We start from the raw sequence: 20,304 nt of genomic DNA on the forward strand, positions 1-20,304 counted from the left end.
GTCCCAAAGATTTAAACGCAAGCTTATTCCTGGAAACTGTTCAAAACTAATGAAGCACTCTGCAGGCTGGCTTTTACCTCCAGATTCCAGTAACACCCAGGCTGTAAATCGCTGGCCGTTAGGACGCATCCCTTTTGTTTTCAGGAATGTTAAAGGGTCACTGCCAAGCACTCTGCACCCAAGATTTATGGACTTTTAGGGGCAAAAGTTTCTTTTCTGTCTTCATCAATTCAGAGAGGTGTTTAAAGAGGAGATTCTCCCCTATCCCCATCCCCACCTGCTCCGCCAAGGGCCTCAGTGGCAGAGGGGACCCTGCCAGGCTCAAGCTGGGATGGGACGGGATGGGGAGGGGCAGAGGTGGCTCCCAGGCCCGGACCCACCGGCATGGCACCCTCCTGGGAGACAGAGGTGCAGTTTCCAAGAGAAGAGCCCCGCCCCCCCAACTCCCCGCCAGAGGCCAGGGCTTCGGTCTGGTGTTCTCCTCCCAGAGCCGCCTTCCAGGGAGGCATCTGGTTCCTTATGATATCTCCACAGCAGCGGCAGCCTTGTGGCCTGTACCTGATTTCACCTTATGAGTCAATTCCTTGAGGGTAAAGGCTCAGATGGACTACGCCCAGCAGGAATCTGAAACTTCTTGGTGCTCGACTGAGAGCAGGGCGTGTATCCCAGTAAATGCTGAGCTGAGGGCAGGTGGGCAGATGGCTGGCTGGCTGGATAGGTGGATAGTGGGTGGATGGATGGATGGATGGATGGATGGTGGATGAATGGATGGATGGATGGACAGATGGATGGATGGTAGGTGGGCAGGTGGATGGATGGATAGGTGGATAGATGGCTGGCTGGCTGGATGGGTGGGTGGGTAGGTGGGCAGGTGGATGGATGGATGGATAGATGGCTGGCTGGCTGGCTGGCTGGGTGGATAAGATGGGCGGGTGGATGCGTGAGCAGGCAGGAGGACAGACAGATTAAATCATAAACACACCATCCGGGATGGCCCTAAAAGTAGGCCATGGCCCTATCCTTCCCACTGGAAGCCGCGAGCCCCGTGAGCAGCCAACCTCAGCCTGCATCTGTGGGGCCACAGCTGAGCCAGACTCGGGCCTGTGCCCCAGCGCCTGGCAGAGGGCCTCACGGCACGAGGAGGCTCATGTTCAGTCGGCACCGTTACGGATCAAACTGAGCAAACGACTGCAAACACATCCTGAGGCGGGTGACTGGTGACGCGATGAGGGCCCCGCGCCCAGGGGTGGGGGTCTCAACCCCAGGCCCTCCAGCTCAGCACCCACTCAGGGCTGCCACTTGGCTGCTCATCAGGAGAGGTGTGTTTTTCGGGTGGGGGGGTGTGTCGCGTTCTCCCGGGACCACCGCACTGAGAACCATGTGGCAGGTGGCCCGCCAGGCCCAGGCCCGGACCAGCAACACTGACACGTCCAGGAGCCCCGGGGCCCCCATGTCCACTGGCTGGACTGCAGGGGAGGGCAGGTCGGGCAGGGGCTGCTCCCCAGGGCCTGGCTGGCTCCCACGCCAGGGTCGCTTCCAGGTGAAGAGCCTGAAGCCCCATCCCCACCTCTGAGCCCCCCAGCCCTGAGCCCACAACCGGGGAGACCCAGCTTAGAACAAGCGGAGCCAACCGGCCAACAGGAAAGCAGCAGCAATCCCACACACTCAGCACCTAAGCCAGCTGGTTATTTCCACTGATTCCTAAATATACGCGCTCAACTTCTGGTCAAGTTACGTCCAGGCTCCCACGGAGGAGAAACCACATCAAGTCGCTGGGCTTGGTTGAGGGCCTCGCTGTCCCCTGCCCCCCGTCTCCAACGTGACCGAGCCGTCCCCTGAGAGTGACTGTAATGCAGATGGAATCGCAGATGGGTATTTAGGAGTGCGAATCTAATCAAGAGTGATCAGGGCCCGGGAGGTGCCGCGCCGTCTGCCTCTGACAGTTTCCCAGGCTGGCGTGCCCGCCCCGGCAGGAATGCGGGTTATGGCAATGCGGCTGTCTGAAGACATAAAGCCGGGCACCGAGAGCCCAGCGCCCCCCCCCGACACCTGAGCTCCAGGGTGCGCGCTGGCTAAGCAGCACCGTGAGAGCCCACGCCAGTATGACCCTGCTGGGAAGCTCTCTCCTCCGAAGGAGCTGAGGGTGGTGCAGGGGGTCTATGGACAGAGGCTGCCCGTTGCCCTGAGACCCTGGGGCAGGTGGCTTCACCCCTGACACTGTGGGTCACTGGGACCCCATCTTGTGTACAAGACAGATGGAGACCCTGCCACGGCAGGGATGTAGGCGCTCGGGGCCTCAGTGCCTGAGCTACGGGGGTCCCGGGTGTGTCACCCAGAAATGGTGTGTGGGAGCTGTGGGCACACGCAGTACCCACGCCAGCGCCAAGCGTGTCCTCCAAGAGGCTCCACGTGCAACCCCTGCCCCAGACACTCGCCTGGCAGCTATGCAGGGGAGCGGCCTTTGTAGGCCTGAGCCCAGGGGTGGCCCAGCGTGGACACAGCAGTGACACGTGTGAGGTCAACTTCTGGCAAAGACTCGGTGGGGCACTCACTCACCTTCCAGGCCAAGGGGCCCAGATCCAGGCTGGACCACCAGGTGAGACGCCCACAGACTCCAGAGCCGGCCGCCTGTGTGTCCTGGGCCCCCGCCAAACAGGCAGCTGGAAGGCACCTGGTGGGCCACTAACACGGAGGGGCTCCCCAAGGAGGTGGACGAGAAGAGGCGGCACCTGGAGCCCCCACCCCTCAAGCCCAGGGGACGGCGTGCCCAGGGGAGGGGCTGCAGATGTACAATACTCGCAGCCTCTCCGGGAAAACACACCCACGTCACGCCCGGCGGCAGGCACCACTGCCCTGCAAGGCTGTGCGTCCTCAGTGAGAACCTGCAGAGCACACGGCCAGCACGGGGCAGGCTCAGGTCCATCCTCTGCTGCTTTCACAGGCTGCGACCCTGGGCAGCTCTGCCTCGCTAAGGAAGAGGGCTGGGGGTGACCCTGCCATGCTCTGCTTCCCAGCTCCTCGACTAGGATGGGGTTCACATGTGGTGTCTTAAGGCTCCCAAGGGATGAGGACGCCCCATCCCTCAGACCAAGACGCTGAGCCCCAGACAGGGTCGGGATCTGCTCCTGGCTATGAGGGTCGCTGGCAACTGGAGGCGCTCAGCGGGGAGGGGTCCCCGCTTCGCGCACAGAGCATGAGGCTGGGGGCATCCCAGCTCTCGCAGACGGAGCCCCAGGAAAGCCTGCCCGAGTGAAGCAGGAAAGACAGGGCTGTGGTGGGGCCCGCGGCTCCCTGGTAAGGGGCAGAGGGGCCCCGTCTGTCTGCTGTGGGGGTCCGGTGTCCGCCAAGCCCCCGTGTCCCATCCGCTGGCCCCTCGGCCCCGCCTGCCCGGCAGAGGATGGGATGCACCAAACGAGGGGAGAGCAAATATTTTCTCTTTGCATGAGGAATTAAAAAGATCAATGCAACTTCTGTGAGCTCTGTCTCAAAAAACAAACACCCCAAAATTGAATCGAGAAATCCTGCCGTGTTTGCCCTGAAAATCCGCAAACTAATTAGGGTAACAAAAGGAAAGTTCCGCACAGATCAAGGGCTTTTAGCATTGAAAGTGGACGGCAAGGCAGATTTCTTCGAGCGCTTCCATCTCGTTTCATCTTCTCTCTATTATTTATGAGGCTCAAGGGGTGAGGCCTTGGCGAGCCCAGGACCCTGTGGCCAAGCTTGTTACCTTCGTGCTGAACCTGCTGCCCGGGGCTGGGATGGGTGAGCCAGGCCTGCGGGGCTCGGGACAAGGGGTGGTGGGAGCATGCCCTGTGTCGTCACCTCGCCTGGACCCTGGCAGCCCCCAGTCCAGGGCCCAGGGGTGCTGGATCGTGCCCACACCTTGCCCGTCTCTGAGCTCCTCTCGGGTCCTGGTCCCGAGGAGGGTGAGGGTAAGTGGCCTCTTGGAGTCACATGGGGCTGTGGCCAAGGGTCGAGCCCAGGGCTCCTGAGTCCCTGGTTCTCTATGCCCAAGCCTCTGGGTGCCAGGCCCAGGGCTCCTGAGTCACCAGGCTCTCTGTGCCCAAGCCTCTGGGTGCCAGGCCCAGGGCTCCTGAGTCACCAGGCTCTCTGTGCCCAAGCCTCTGGGTGCCAGGCCCAGGGCTCCTGAGTCACCAGGCTCTCTGTGCCCAAGCCTCTGGGTGCCAGGCCCAGGGCTCCTGAGTCCCAGGCTCTCTGTGCCCAAGCCTCTGGGTGCCAGGCCCAGGGCTCCTGAGTCCCAGGCTCTCTGTGCCCAAGCCTCTGGGTGCCAGCAGGTGCGTGCACAGCCTCATCCCCCAAGGGTCTCCTGCCACCAACTGGAGCCTCCCAGGAAGGGCCTGGGGTGGGGCCTGGGCCACAGCAGGCCCAGACAGGGCAGTCGCAGCCGGGAGCCCCAGGAAGTTGGCATCCAAGCCCTGCGGTTCCTTCACTTCTCTGAGCCTCGTTTTCCAGCCTGGAAGTGGGGGCCAGAGGCCCCCCAAGCCACTCGCTCCTCCTCCCCTGCCCAGGTCCTGTTGTGCCCACTCCGCCGGTGACCCGGGCAGCCCAAACCCGCCCCCACCCACCTCTCCGCTACCCGCTCTGCGGCCTCGGAGGCAGGCTGGCTGGAGCCCGCTCCCCTCCAGGCGGCATCCCCCGACCCAACACAGAGCCCGGGGACCCGGGGTGCATGACGGTCACATGGGAACCAGTGCAGAGTTAGATGAGCAGAGAGGACCCAGAGCCGCCACGAGGCAGAGGGGCTCCTTCCACAAAGGCGGCTGGAGCTGGGGACCATTAACCCCGGGCCGGCAGGCGGGTGGGCGGGACGTGCTCTCCCGGCCATCAATAGCGATGTCGTTTCTTCCCGCCCCAGGTTTACCGGGAGCACCACGCACCTTGCGGCCTCTGCAGCCCACGCGAGTGGCCGCTGAGGCTACGGGGTCAGCGCCCTCCCTCCAAGTTCTGCCACCTGACAACCCTGAATCAGACCTGCCCGCGGCCAGGAAGCCTTCCAAGGATCCGGGGCCCGCCAGCACGTCCACGAAGGCCCACCCAGGCCTGGGCGGTCTTGTCTCCACGCAGATGCGTTCGGGCGTCCGTGCGAGGCGGCAAGATGGAACGCGTGACGGCTGAGGGGGCTGCGAGGGAGACGTTTTAATAAGGCCCAAGATGTAATTACATTACTTCAGGGACTGAACAGATGAGCTTCTCCAAGTCTATCTGCCTTAGATATCAAACACCATTAATGAGATAATAAGGGCCTTTCAATTAATGATTTGAATGGTGGGTGTAATTTTTTCTTTAATGGCAAGACTAATTCACAGCAGAAATGAGCAGGGAGAGAGACCCTGGCAGAAGCCGCTGCTCTGGGCCGCCCTCCACTCACCTGCAGGGCAGGCTGGTCCTGACGGAGGCTGGACTGGGAACCCGCTGGAACCAGTGGGCAGACCCGGGGATGCGGGCATCCAGCCCCGAGGGAAAGGGCATCCCTGCTGGGCTTGCAGCGTCACCCTCCACCCAGAGAAAGGAAGGGAGGAGGGCGAGGAGGGGACAGGCAGGAGGGGGAGGGAGCACTCGCCAGTGCTCCAGCGGGTCCCAGGAGCAGCCCTCCCAGGACACCGGACTCCCTCCCCAGCAGATCCCGACTCTGCCCCTGGGGGCGGCTGAGCTGGACACCAAAGCCCACGGCGCGGCAGGCCCTTCTATCTGCCAGGCCGACTCTGGGGCCTGTCTCACACTCAGGCTCTGGGGCCTGGGGCCCCCAAGCTGCCCTCGGCAGAAGGGTTCACAACCTGCCTGGTCCCCAACTGGGCACTTTCAGAGATGCCGCGTGACAAACAATTACAACGTGGCCAAGCTTCACATTAAATATACCTTTCCATATGCAGACACAAAAGGATTTTTCAAATTTCACGTTGAGGTCATTTCACGGCCAGGAATTCATCAACCGCGGCTAAGAAGTCCTGGTGTGTGCCAGGGACTATGGGGAAGTGACAAATTCCCACCCACGAGGATGCTCAAACATCATCACCTTCATACAAAGGTGAAGCTGAACACGTGATGAAATGAGCAGGATGTTACAGACGTCACCTAAATGACCGCGGGGTCACTGGCCCAGCGAGAGGGCAGGGGCATCAGGCAGGTGGGACGGGATGCCGGCGGCAGGGTCCAGGCGCTGGACTTCCGGAGAAGCTGCCGCTTCTGATAAACCGTACGGGGACGACTCCGTGACGAGTTCAGAGAGAACTGGGCGACGTGGCCGCTCAGTCCAGGGAAAGCAGCCCATGTCCAGGGATGACGGAAGGGGACCTACTGAACCCATGAGTGGCTCCTGCTGCCCCGGGGAGCAGCGCGGCGGGGCTGCCGTCTGCCCAGGACGCTGGGGCCCCGGGGCCCAGGGAGAAGCACAGAGGCCCCACTCCCCTTGCTGCTTGGGGGGTCGCTGTGCAAACCAATCAAGAAACAGCAATTTGGAAAGACAGGCAGACACACAGAACAACACTAACAACAACACCCGCAGATCCAAAGTGCTGCCCGTCCCGCGGGAAGGGGCGGGGAGAGGGAGCGGCTTGCTTTCGGTAAAAAGGCTTTTCGAACTTTCTGGGTTTTAATGTATATACACAAATAAAGAGAGTTGGACTGTGAAGAAGGCTGAGCGCTGAAGAATCGATGCTTTTGAACTGTGGTGTTGGAGAAGACTCTTGAGAGTCCCTTGTACTGCAAGGAGATCCAACCAGTCCATTCTGAAGATCAGCCCTGGGATTTCTTTGGAGGGAATGATGCTGAAGCTGAAACTCCAGTACTTTGGCCACCTCATGTGAAGAGTTGACTCATTGGAAAAGACTCTGATGCTGGGAGGGATTGGGGGCAGGAGGAGAAGGGGATGACAGAGGGCTGGATGGCATCACTGACTCGATGGACGTGAGTCTGAGTGAACTCCGGGAGATGGTGATGGACAGGGAGGCCTGGTGTGCTGCAATTCATGGGGTTGCGAAGAGTTGGACACGACTGAGCAACTGAACTGAACTGAACTGATAAATAAATAGCTTTAACAATTTTTTTTTTTAATTTTGCAGAATGGGATTGGGGTGAGAATACACGGGGACAGTGCTGACCCCATAACACTCCCCCTTCTTGAAGACCCTCTACTGACCCTCATCCACGAGTTGATGGGAATGGCCGGCCCAGAAGGGAAACTGCTGGACGGACCAGCAAGAGTCCTTGGGGTCCTGGGACCTCCTTAACGTCCATGAGTAACTAAGAAGCCAGCAGCGACTCATCTCAGCTCTTAGATCATGGGCGTGCGGGGGCTGGGGTCACTGGGACCTCTCAGAGCAGGGCGCCGCCGGCCCTGCAGAGCCTGAGGATCACCAGCAGGGCGTGCCTGTACTCACCCTGGCAGAACTGCAGGGGAGAAAGGACAGAGTCAGGCCCTGGGGAGCGCGTGTGGCCCGCCCGCTCCGGCCGTCCGCACAGGGAGGTGCACCTGCATGCTCAGCTCGGGGCCGGGGGGACCTGGTGACCAGCGGGCACAGAGCCACACGCCGGCGCTCCAGGTGGCAGTTAGAGGCCTGGGAGCAGCCCCAAGGCCACCAGGCCTGGCCAGGTCCCGGGGGCTCAGGTTCCAGCGGCTCATCTCCCAGAGGGGGCGGAGCCCACAGCAGAGCGGGCTGATTCAACAGGAGCACAGCTGTGTCTGCAGACGGTCCTGGACAGAATCGACTTTCCGCAGCCCACCGCTCACTCTCATTGCTGTTCTTCACACGCCACCCGGGAGACAACCCCAGCACACAGCCCGCCACGAGGGGGAGACACACGCCTCCCGGGAGACGACCCCAGAGCACAGCCCCCCACGAAGGGGGGACACACACCTCCCGGGAGACAACCCCAGCGCACAGCCCCCTGGGAGGGTGGGGGCAGGAGCCCAGGGGCAGGGGAGGGACAGCCGAGGCGACAAGGCCCCCGCCCCCCCGGGGGGCTGCCCTCGGGAAGACAGCACCAGGAGGTGGGGTGGCAGGGTGGGCAGGCAGGCCTCCAGGAGGACCACTCAGGTCAGCGGTCCAGGCTTCCCTCCACGTGGGGCAGGGGCTGGCAGCGGCGAGAGTGTCCTGTCCCAAAGGGAGCGCCCTCAGGCACCTTCCACAGCCAGGCGCGCGGTCGGCAAGGCCAGCGCGTGCACGGTCACCCTCTCTGAGGCCCGGCCCCTCCCCTGGCGCCGAGACAGTGCTGTCGAGGCCACTCGAGTTACTCCAGCGGCCCACAGGGAGGGCGTGGCCTCCATGAAACATGCTCGGTGCCACCGCCCCCGACAGCGACGAGCTGCTCGGCCACGGCAGGAAGCCAGGCGCTGAGGCCATGGCCACCACGGTGCTCAGGGACCCAGGCCGGCTCCACGCGCAGCCACTGGGTCCCTTCCTTCCTCCCAGGCAGGGTTCACAGCACCACAGAGAGCCTGCCGCTCTTCCAGGGGACAGACCCAACCTCAGCCTGTACGCCCGCGTCACCCTGGACCCAGCTGGCTCACTGGTAGGACCCCCTGCCCCCAAGCACCAGGCACGTCTCTTGGCACCAGATGCTGTAGCTGGCGGAGCTCTGATTCTGTGTGCCCAACACGGGCCCTGCCCTGCAGGCGTCCAGCTCCAGCCTGGAGGACAGGCCGGGCCCACCGGCCTCCCACAGGGCTTGGCCCAGCATGCCCGCAGCTCCCCAGTGTCATTCCCCTGTGGACGGACAGCTGGCCCAGGTCAGGCTCCCCTCTGCTGGGGGCAGAGCAGCCTCAGGGACAGGACTCCCTGCTGGAACCTCAGGGCAGCCACGGGCCAGGGCCCGACAGTGCAGAACTGACCGCTCCTGCCTTCCGCCGCCCGCCCGCCTGCCCGCGGGACGTGAGCCCACAGCTGTCACCCTGCCACGCGCCCAGCACCGGGCAAGTCTTCACTCCTGAGCTCCACTGTCTCACCCGGGGCAGCTCGCGGCAGAGGTTCGGCATCCCTGGACCTCCCAGTCAAGACGGTGCCAGCAGCTGGCCCCACCCACGGCCACGCATCCCCTACCCCTGAACACGCGTGACCCAAGGGAGCACAGGACAGCAAGATGCACTTAAAGATCGCTCGTCAACTGATCCAATTTTGTCTTTAAAATGCCTTGAAACAATAAAGAGAGAGACAATTGATCTTCACGCTGGCATTTCCTGACATTTGGCGCATCAAGTGAACACAGGCCGAAACACAAAACCACGGAGCGTTAACCCGTGGAAGGCTGCTCAGCGGCAGAGAATCAGTGCTGTCCACCCTGCCCCGCGGCCGCTCCAACCACCCAGGAGAAGGGACCAGGCCGGGAGCTGATTAGTGCATCAGGGCCTGAGGGCACTGAGGCCAAGACGCAGGTGGACTCGTCCGGGAGGGGCTGGAGCCCCGAACGCAGGCGGGACAGAAGCAGTGAGCTGAGACGCAGCACGTGGACATCCCGCCACACGGCAGGCGCCTCCGTTTCCACCAGGAGGTGGGACGCGCTGGACGACAGGGCCCTGGGGGACAGAGGGCGGGAATCCTTCCGGAACCTTCCCGTTGAGTCCGCCCCCTGGCTTCAGGGCAGAGGGAAGGGCTTCGGGGGGTGGGGGGCAAAGGCGGGTGGGGCACCCCGTCATTCCGTCTCAGGCTCATATGATCAGCGCCCACCCTGACCCGCACACTCAGCCCCACCCTCACCAACGCACTCCCCTTTCGGAACAGGCGGGTACCCGACCCGTGAATCCTCCGTTTCCTACCATCTCCGGCGCAGGCCCTGTCCACCCTGGCCCGCCTGCCCCCATGGGGGTAAGGAGTCCTGAGACAGAAGCACAGGGAGGGCCCGGGGCAGGGGGCAGTGGGGACATCAGAGCAGACAGATGACCCCCACGGGCACCATCCTTGCCCGTCCCCACTCAGGCCCCGCTGAGCAGCAGTCACAGGGGACGAAAAGAGCCTGGGCAAGCAGAAGCCCCACCGCCAGGCCCTCCCACAGCCAGGACGTGGGGCGCGGGGACGCAGCGGCCACCACGCACGCACTGAGCCCCCGCGGGCCGACTGGGGTTTGCAGACGGGGCCCTGCCCTCGTTCACAGCCTCCCGTAGCTGCAGTCACCACAAATGCACAGGAAGCCGTTTCTCCCCACGAGGCGGGTCACTCATCAACAGACACGCAGCCACTGATGACCTCACCCGAAACGTTTACAGACCTCGGAGCTCCCAAAGGCCCCACGGAGAAGGTCCATGATTTCCGTGGAAGCCCCGTGCTCTGTCCACCAAACGTTAATTGCTCTCCCCACTGAAGAAAAATGAGACCAGGATGCTGACGTTTTGTGCGCCTAAGGGATGTGCCCTCCTCTACGTTGAGAACCACGATGCCAGCTCCCATGTTGGGGAGCTTCCAAGGTCACAGAGCATCTCTGCTCCCACGCTGCTGGGTCACACACCCCAGAGACGGCCGGGCAGCAGGGACCACCCGCCTGGGTGCTTCGCCCCCGCGACCTGCCAACAGCAGGGCTAGGGCCACTCAGCCCTGCACAAGGGCTGCAGTCAGATCTCCAGCCCCGACCCCTCGTCCCTGAATGCCAAACGAAGCAGCCTGGGCTTCTGGGTAAAACAGAACGATCTTCTGGGGAAGCTCGCTGTCAGCTGCTTTATAAGCTGCGCTTATGACCCAGCTGAGGAGCCAGGCAGCGCCACTCCCAGCTCGCCCGCATGCCTGTGGGAGAGGAGGTGCACGCACGGGCACACAGCCGCTCCGGGCCTGAACCCCGACTCCCAAAGGCGGCTTCAGCCACGTGTGCTTGAGCGGGGGATGGTGGGGCCTAGGCCACCCACCCTCCCTGGGCCCCGAGTCCGACTCTGAAACACCCCACTGGGGCTGGGGCGAGCTCAGTGTGCCAGGCACACCTCCAGGGGACAAGACTGCACGTGGGGAGGCTCCTCCCCCAAAAGACCCTACAGAATCTGCTCAGAAAAAGGCAGGGGGAGGGGAGAATCGGGCCCTCGGCACGGGCTCAGACCTCCCTGGCTCTAGCGGGTGGGAGGCAGGGTGCAGGTGCGGGAGGAGGTGGTTCTGGACACCCTATGTGCGCAGCCAGTGGGCGGTGTGCAGGCAGAGGTGGGACGCGGTGCCCTGCTCGACAGATGGCACAGCGAGCTCCCAGAGCTCAGGGCAGGGGTGACATCCACTCTGCAAGGGACCTCCCTCCAGCCAGGGCACCCAGCAACCCTCTAGGACGTTCGTGGCACTGGACGCAACCAGACCGCTGGCCTGGGCCAACTTCACTGAGCTTCTGGGAACTGGACGCAGGAGCCACGCCCATGCCCCGCTCTGCAGGGCCCGCACCGCTGGGCCTTCCTCCTCAAGACACCCCCCTGGGAAATGACGAGTCCCCGGAGACGACACGCGGCAACCACGGATCTGTGCAGAGGGAGGCTCTTGGAGCCTTTTCCGGGGATTTCTGCTGCTGGACGCCCGGGCCGCCTCCTGTGGACGCAGAGTCATTTTCCTGAAATGTCACAACTCCACACACGATTGCCCTGTGCCCACCAGAGCCTCAAAGGTGCTTTATTTAATTTGTTTTCTCTTCTCCTTGCCTTTCCCACTTAGTTCAATTCCCCACATCACACAGCGTTCACAGCCTGGCCCCCATCCATCCCCACGACAGCCAGGCCTGAGTCTGATCCGAGATCAGGGGAGAGCGACTCTCGCCACTCCTCAGAGTTGTGGCCACGCCAACTGCCAGGCTGTGCCGGTTCCCTGGCCCCGGTGAACCTCGAGGTCAGTGAGCAGGGCCCTGAGAGGCTGCAAAAAGTCCCCACCAGCCGCCCGAGTGGCGCCCTCCAGTCCTAACAGGCCAGGAGGGGCGGATGCTGTCCCGCTGGGCACCTCCTCCCGCGCAGCTCAGGGGCCCCCGCCTCCAGGGCAGCTCCTGGCGGCCTCGGGCCCTGGCAGCACCGCCTCCGTTTGGGAAGCAGATGGCACAAACAGCGGGCAGAGGGGCAAGGCCCCTGTGTGAGGTCACTCTGTGGTTTCAGGCCCCTGTCCCCAGCCGGAACTCAGCCATCTATCAGGCCCGCAAGGCTCAGTGACCGCCCAGCACTGGGGTCTAGAGCTATCCCCGGGACGGGCCTTGAGCTCAGGCACTCTCAAGCACTCTCACAGCCCCCGGCTCTTTCCTACCCGCCTCCCCCCACCAGGCGGGCCCCCAGGGGAGCAGCCAGGGAGCAACATTTGCCAGGGGCCTCCCGGAACCATTCCCCAGCCAGAGGCCCCAGTGAAACAGAGGCAGGAAACCTGTGACGGCATCAGCCAGGGACCCGGGCCCCTGCGTCACCTGTCCACGAGGTGAGCACTGGCGGGGCGCGGGGTTGGACGCTGGCCGCCACCGCCAGGGAAGCCAGGCCTTCTCTCTTTATGTGAATGGTCCGGCTGGCCAGCAGGCTCTCCCGTGCCTGCGTGGATGGTGGCCCCTGAGGAGCCCAGACCCGCCGCCTGCATCCACTCCCCGCACTCGGTCACCTGGCCCAGCGCCTGCCTCTCTCTGCACCTCCACATGCCCGAGCAGAGCGGGGGGAAAATGACCTTGTTTTCCCGCTGCCCACCTGGAGGCAGGGCAGGCTGGGCCCCGGGTTCTGTGGGCCGGGCAGAGGCCCTCCCTGCCCAGTGTCTCCCGGTGGCCAGGATGGAAGGCCTGGGCAGTCAGGGGGGCTGGCCGGGTCCTCCCCGCAGCCCCCGGCGGGACGAGCAAGGCCCGTGGGGTGGGACACGCAGGGGCTGAGGGACCACAGGCCAGCCGGCTGCTGTCACCACGCTGCCACCCAGGAGGCAGGGCCTCCTTCCCTCCCTCAGCGGGAAGAAGAGCGGCTCGAGGAGGTTAAGGGGCCAGGGGGCGCAAAGCCTGACCACGGGCCTCCTCACCGCACCCGCGATGGCCCGGGCCCCCCGGGGGCAACGCCGCGCACATTACACGGGCACATGTGGGGTGAAGACGGGCAGGCACTCAGCCCGCCTGGAGCCCCTGGGTCGGGCAAGCACGGAGCCTCTGAGGAACGGGGACTCAGCAGCTGCGGGAACGTGGGTCAGAGAGGCTAAGACACCAGCCCGGGGTCGCACAGCGCCCGGGTGCCCGGCAGCCAGGCTGTCTGATGGTGTGCCTGCCCCTTCCCTAACGCCCCACTCCCCACAGCCATCATGAAGCTCCCAGGGGCCCCCAGGCCACTGTGACGGGAACGCACACCAGCGGCCCAGGTGTCAGCAAGCTTAGCAAGCTGGTGTCGACAGAGCCCAGGCCCCCCGTGACCTACGCCCCCGGCCGCGGGGTCTCAGCCTGCAGGTCAGCGCTGACCACGGGCGGCGCGTTTCAAAGCTTCTCCGCAAACGACCCCGAGAACTAAAGCTAACTCCCTTCTCTCCCCAGGAAGGGGATCACACCTGGGGCCTTCCTGAAAAGACATTTACTTACTTGAAAATCTCTTTCTTCTAGTATTTCTTTCCTCCATCTCACGAGAAAAGCAGCACACACGTACAGGTGGAAATTGGCGAAGCCCTCAGGTTCCGACTGCAAGACAGAACAGAGGAGAAGGTCAGGGTGCGGCCCCCACGGGCCGGCCGGGAACACAGAGCCGGCCAGCCGGCGCGCCGGTACGCAAGGCCTTCGCTCCTGACTCTCGTCTCATTAAAACAAAGACGGTTTTCTCTGATCTGGCGGCCAGCCACAGCGGACGTGCAGGGCAAGCAGGCCCCGTGGCTTTCCTGCACGGATGACGGGCAGTGATGATAGAAGGCCAGTCTCAGGGGCCCCCACTCCACACAGCCCCGTGGGAGGGGGCCCCCGCTTTCCCCACAGAGGCTGATTTCTTGGCCCCGGCCGGGAGGCAGGCAGCAGAGCAGGCACCCCGCCCGGGCACTGCCTGGCCACGACGCTGACCGCAAGTGTGGACGGCAGGAACGCTGCAAGCCCCTCCTCGGCCGCTGCCTCAGTTCAGACAAACGCCACCCACGTTCGCAGCTAGGGTGCCCAGGGTGCCCCCTGCATTGCGGTGCCATGGCGGCGCGACAGGTGCGAGATCCTGCTAACAGTTCACTAAGTAAAAAAATTAAATCCGCATAAGATGGCGACACCCTCTGCAAAAAAATACTAGGTGAGGAAGAAGGATGGGAAACACCAGGGGCGCTCAGGGAGGGGCTGCTGTGTTAAATACAGCGCTCAGTCGCCTAACGTGACATTCAAACAGAGACCCAAAGAAGGCCATCCGTGCAGACATCGGGGTGGGGGAGGAAGGCAAAGGCCCTGAGGCTCGAGGCTGCCCGGCAGGTTCCAGACACAGCGAGGAGGTCAGGGCGGCTGTCCTGGGCCTCACTCCCCAAGGTCCTGGGCCACACTACCTGGTAGGAAACAAGCTCCTCTTTCCGGCTGCTTCTGTGATACCCTGTTTGTCTTGGATGTTACACATTTTCCTTGTAATATTTATTCTGCTAGAGCTATTCTGAGCATGGGGAGCTTCCATCAGTTGTGGAAAACCGTCACCCATGCAGCCAGGCAGACATCCACTGCATCCCCCTCCAGCTCTCTGTGTTTCCTCAGAACCTTGCTGCAGTGGGGGTGAGGCCTTTTCCGTGTTCTCCACTTCACTCAACCTCTCTGCTCACAAGCTCCACCCCTCATCTCTCCAGGAGACGCACTTTCTTCCACTCTGTCTTCCAGTTCACTGGTCGTCTCTTCAGCTGGATCACAACTCCTGTCCGACTCATCTGTCACATTTGAAACTTGCGTGGCTTCTCAGGCCGGCTTTGTAAATTGTGAGTTTCCCTCTCCTCCTCCTTTCTCACTCACTGTGTTCCTTTTTCATCACTTTGAACATGTTGAACTTGTTTTCCAGCACATCACAGGTAACTCTGAACTCTGCGGTCTCTGTGGCTCTCTTTCTGCGGCCTGTTCTCTCTGCTGAGTCTCACTCTTGGTAGCCTGCCTCCTCAGATGTTAGGGATTCCCCCTCTCGGAGCTTGTGTGTGATGAAATAAATTTACTGTTAAGGCAGGACAAAAAGTGTCTGACACAAACCCCTCTCTGCCTGGGCCACTGCTCCTCGCCGGCGTGCACTGTGCCCCGACACGTGAAGCAGACCCCCAGGAGACACGGGCCTCCTGCTCCCCCCAAGAGCAGCTCTCCCCCGGCGCCAGCAAGGCGAGACAGCAAGCCTTAACCCTGTGGGGCTCAGGGTGACCTACCGCTTGCCTCGTACGTGCAGATCTGGAGTAGGCAAACTGTCAATCTGCCATCTGATGTGGAACTCCTTCTCACGAATATCTACTAAGATATACCTGTGCTTTAGCTTCTAATGGGAGGAACAGTCCTCAGAGCTTTCTGAAAGACTGTCTCCCAGGTTATTATCTTCAGGTTGACCTGAATAAAAGGCATGTTAAGTTGCTTCAGTCACGTCTGACTTTGCGACCCCATGGACTGTAGCCCACCAGGCTCCTCTGTCCGTGGCAAGAATACTGGAGTGGGCTGGCATATCCTCCTCCAGGGGATCTTCCCGACCCAGGGACCAAACCCTCATCCCTTATGCCCTCCTGCATTGGCAGGTGGGTTCTTTGCCACGAGCGCCACCTGGGAAGCCCCTTTTTTCTCAGATTGACTATTCACTCGTTTTTTTGTCGACATGTTCTTTGGAACTTCTATCTGTTGGAAGTCTTCGAGATGTGTATCGAAAATGTTTTTCTTTAGGAGGAAAAAAAAAAATTCGTATTTCCTTCTGCCAGAAACCAAAAGCCCTCGCTATTATGCCAAGACCGGCTTCAACTAAACCTTCAGCCTGAAATACTGTAGACGAGTGAGCAAAATGAACTGGGACTGCAAATCCGTGTGAGCGCAGGGCTGCGCTCAGAGGTCCTGAAGGGAGGTGCTTTCCTTCCTTCTTCCCTATTGACCACGGCCGCGGCCGACAAAGGCGAGCGGCAGCAGCTGCTCGGGCCCTGGACGGGCTCCAGATGAGTCTCCCGCCGGGGGCTCCCTGCCACCGGGCGAAGGCCTGGGAATGACCTGCCAGGTGCCAGCCCCTCACTCAGCGTTCAGGAGGGTGGGCTGCAGAGTCTGCGTCCCGTAACATGGGTCCCCAGCCCCGGGCTGTGGGTCTGTACCTTCAGTCAGCGGCGGCTCTAGGTTCCCGTGTGCAATGAACGCCACGTGCTTGCATCGCCCCAGAGCCATCCATCTGGCCCGTGGAAAAATCGTCTTCCACGACGTCAGTCCCCGGTGCCAACACGGAGGGGAACTGCTGCCACGACGTTCCCGAGCTGGCGAGCGGAGCGCAGCCTGAGCCACACGTTCATGGGAACACCGCGTTCGGGGAAAACGGAGGTTTACAGCTTCACTTAAGTGGATTGTTTGTCTTCAGTGACTTGGTAAATTACACTAAAATAGCAATTTAATAAATAAAAATTTCATATCCTAATGGAAAGTGGGCTTCTGCTTTAATGAAGCTTAACCTGGACAATAAATATCACCATCAGCTGCCCGGAGCGGGAGAGGCGAGGAGGCAGCACGTCACACAGCCCACGGCTGGGGCCCCCTCGGAATGGGGGTCTCCATCACCTTCGGGATCCAGCACCTACAATCGGGGCCTTCCCGACTGGTGCGAAATCAGCCAAGAGGACCGGCCGTTTAACAAGAAGCCCGGGGAATGCGGGAGCACACGGCACTCTCCAGGGACCAAGGACATACCCCCGGGAAGCCCCCAGGGCAGGGCTCTCAATGACCACAGTGGGCATCCCCAGCGCCCGCCCCGGGAGCCACAGCGCAGGGGCCATTTCAGAGCCGGCTCTGGGGAGGGTCTGCCCTGGTCCAGGCCTTCCAGCTGCCACGCACTGGTCCAGGCTGCAAACCCTCCTCTCCCACCTCCCCAGGCTCCAGACGACTTGGGAGGAGACGGAAGCCAGGGAGCTGGCAAGGCTGCTCAGCAGGAGACGGGACCCACAAGTAGGCCTCATGAGTGGGAGCTTATGCTGGGATAGGAGGGGCAAAGACGCCACCTTCTCATTTCCTCCTGCAGCCCCAGGGAGAGGCGGACGGGGTGGTGGGGAGTGCCTGCCACAGTCTCAGCCCCCCTGTCCCTGTGATCCCGCCACTGTTTGGCTGGAAACCTCCCCCTGTCGGAGATCTAGAGGAAACGGCCCCTCAAGGCATCCAGGGCCCCATCCCACCTGGCCAGCGTCCACCCCAGCTGATCCTCCCTGCCGGCCTGTCCCTGCGCCTGCCACCTGCACCCACAGCCACAGCCCTGGGCCCAGAGCCAGCACTCAGGAAAAACTCCTGCGAGCCCGGGTGGCTTCAGAAACCAGGAGAGCCTGGTCTGGACAGTCCTGTCCAAGCCTGGGCTCTGCTCCCGGGGCCCAACTCAACTGGCCCACAGGCAGGGGAGGAGGCCGAGGCGTGGAGGAGGGGAAGGACGTCCGCTGGGACAAGGGCAGAGCTCACTGGTCGACAAGAAGTGCCCCCAACCCGCACGCCATTCCTCCCTGCGGTGGAGGCCACGCTCCAGCCTCCTCGGGCCGCCAGGTGGTCTGCAGAGCACACACTCCAACCCTTTAACAAGCAGGTCAGGGATATTTTCCTCAGGATTCTGATGCTTCTGGTTAATACAACGAGAGAACATTCTGGCAAATCATGTTTCAGATCACTTCAGTGTCACTTGTCTTACTCGCTAATTAAGAAAACGGAGCAGCGCTGATAAGATAGCCAGGGCCAGACGGGATCACACCGCCAGGGGCTCCCGTGAGCGCCACGAAATTCCTGCTTTCTCTTTCACACTTTACCCTGCAAGCCTCACGCGTAGAGAAAGTGGCCGGGCTTCTGCTGCTCAGCACCAGGGTGGCGGGGGCTCAGACCACATGCCGCTGGTGACGTCGGGCCGGCAGAACGGCCACAGGGAGGCCAGGGCTGCGGCTGGGGGGGCAGTGCGCTGTCCATCACCTCTGTGAAAAACAAGCCTGGAAGCAGTCTCCTACCAAATGTTCACCCTCGGAATTCTGAGGCCGGGGAATTCTGGAGGTCAAGGAGAAACACTGCTCCTATAGCAAACACCACATTTAAAAACCATAAACCTCTCTAAGCTGAGGAAAAGACAATTCACAGAAGATCCCAGACGCACTTGGAAATGACCACGTCAGAGCCCCATTCCCATTCTAATCGGATCAGACATCCAAAATCTAATGCTAATGTGGACATCTGTCTTTGGCAGACAAGGGTGGGCAGACCAGCTGGGGAAGAAAGGATTATTTGATAAATGATACTGAAATAGCTGGCTATCCATAAGGAGAGAGTAAAATTAGATCCCTACCTCATGCCATAAGCCCCAATTCAAAGTGGATTACAAAGCAGCCTGCAAAGGCAAACACCTTAAGAACGTAAGCATCAATTAAAAAAAAAAAAAAAAAAACAGTAAATTTGACAACAGAAAGTTACAACTTCCGTGTGACAAAGGCGCTGGAATTACGGTAAAGGTGCACGTCACAGACGCGCAAACCCCATCTGCAGCGCACGTATGACTGACAAAGGACAGGAGCCGCAGCGTGCGTCTTTTTATCAAATCCCCCGATGAGACAGAAGAGGACAGGCTACCTGGTAAGGAAAGCGGGCCAAGGATGTGCACACCCTTGCGTGGTCAGTGAAAACAGGACAAGCTGCTCACACTCACAGGTAAGCAGGGATGTAGAGAGCAAGGTGGGTAGAAGAAAGAAGTCAGCTCCTGTTTTTCAAACGGGCAAAGCCTAGAAACTGTGAAGACTGCAGAGTTCAGGGGAGGACGTGGGCTGAAAGGAATTCTGCACGTGCTGGGGGCAGGGGCGCGCCTCACTGGACAGCGTGCGGTGTCGAGATGGTCACCTCCTGTAACCCAGAAAAGCCCCGTCTTACGCCGGGCACAGCAGGAGCCAGAGGGTGAGAAGACTGAGTGCTGCTGGCAACCGCAAAAGACTCAGAGACAGCTCAGATGTCCTTCAACAGGATAACGCGTAAGTTATAACACACTCATGCAGCGAAACCATGAAAGGCGAAAGTAAAGGAAATACGACGACATCCACCAACATGAGTAAGTATTAAAAAATAAAGCTGAACACAAGAAGCAAGTCGCAAAAAAATACGTGTGATGCTGTTTATAAAAAGTTTCAGAATATTCATTAAGAGCATACAAATTGTTTATGGATGTACATGTATGTGGAGAAAATGAAAATAAAAAAAATCACATGTATAAATTTTATAAAAACCAATTTCAAGGTAGTGGTTATGTAGAAATTTTATAAAAACCAATTTCAAGGTAGTGGTTATCTCTGGAAAATAAGGAAGAAAGCCTGAATGGCCTATGTGAAATTAAATTTTTAAATAAGTAATAAACAATCTGAAACAAAAATGATGAACGGTCAGATCTGACACACCTGGGGAGCGAGCACACAGGCGTGGGCCGCATCGTTAGCTGTGCTTCTCTCTACACTTAAGACTTTTAAAATACACACGTAACTAATAAGGACCTACGTGGGCTTCCCCGGCAGTTCGGAGATAAAGAATCCACCTGCAGTGCAGGAGACGCGCATCCGATCCCCGGGTCGGGAAGATCCCTGGAGGAGGAAATGGCAGCCCACTCCAGTGTTCTTGCCTGGAGAATCCCATGGACAGAGGAGCCTGGCGGGCTACAGTCCATGGGGACTCAAGAGTCGGACACGACTTAGCAACTGAACAGCAACAAGGCCTCCTGTGCAGCACAGGGAGCTCTGTTCAGTGCTTTGCAACGATCCATATGGGAAAAGAAGCTGACAAAGAGGGGCTGTATGCACAGGTATAACTGGCTCACTGCTGCACAGCGGAGACTAACACCACATCGTACATCACCTAGACTCCAATGAAGAATTTAAAAAGACTTCTGATGATCAAAATAGAAGGAAAACACTGGCGACCGACTGGCAGCGGTCCCTTGCAGGGTCACTGGGTGCGGGACCACTGACCCCTGGGGCTCCGGCCCCGCTCGGGGTGTCATCTGGCCGCAGGGTCCCTGCTGTCCCTCAGACTCTGCCTCGGAGGCCCTCACCCCTGGATTCTGACCTCCGTCAGCCGGGCAGGGCCGCAGGCCCGTTTTCACTCCCGGGGAGAAGCCTTGACTTTTGAGAGAAGCTCAGACGAGGAGAACGTAATGCGGTCCAACTGACCCTGGGTCTCTCGGCCCTTCCCCTCTCCCCTAGCCACTGGCTGGAGGCGGAGGATGGACCCAGACACCTCCTAACATTGTGAGTTTTCTTCAAA

The 20,304-nt window shown here is 60.6% G+C and overlaps 1 protein-coding gene across 3 annotated transcripts in view; it reads right to left on the bottom strand.

The window, feature by feature from the left end:
• The window catches only part of TBC1D22A (TBC1 domain family member 22A), a 323,966-nt gene that overhangs the window by 75,441 nt on the left and 228,221 nt on the right, over positions 1–20,304 (bottom strand). For 2 of the 3 annotated variants that reach the window (XM_044940746.1, XM_006074970.3), the window contains exon 12: positions 13,477–13,572. In XM_044940746.1, coding sequence (XP_044796681.1) covers positions 13,477–13,572 — 96 coding nt within the window. Of the gene's footprint in view, positions 1–4,992; positions 5,142–13,476; positions 13,573–20,304 lie in introns of all 3 variants that reach the window. The other variant, XM_006074969.3, reaches the window with a different exon arrangement.

This window comes from Bubalus bubalis, chromosome 4 (genome assembly GCF_019923935.1).
Source record: "Bubalus bubalis isolate 160015118507 breed Murrah chromosome 4, NDDB_SH_1, whole genome shotgun sequence".
Taxonomy (NCBI): Eukaryota; Metazoa; Chordata; class Mammalia; order Artiodactyla; family Bovidae; genus Bubalus; species Bubalus bubalis.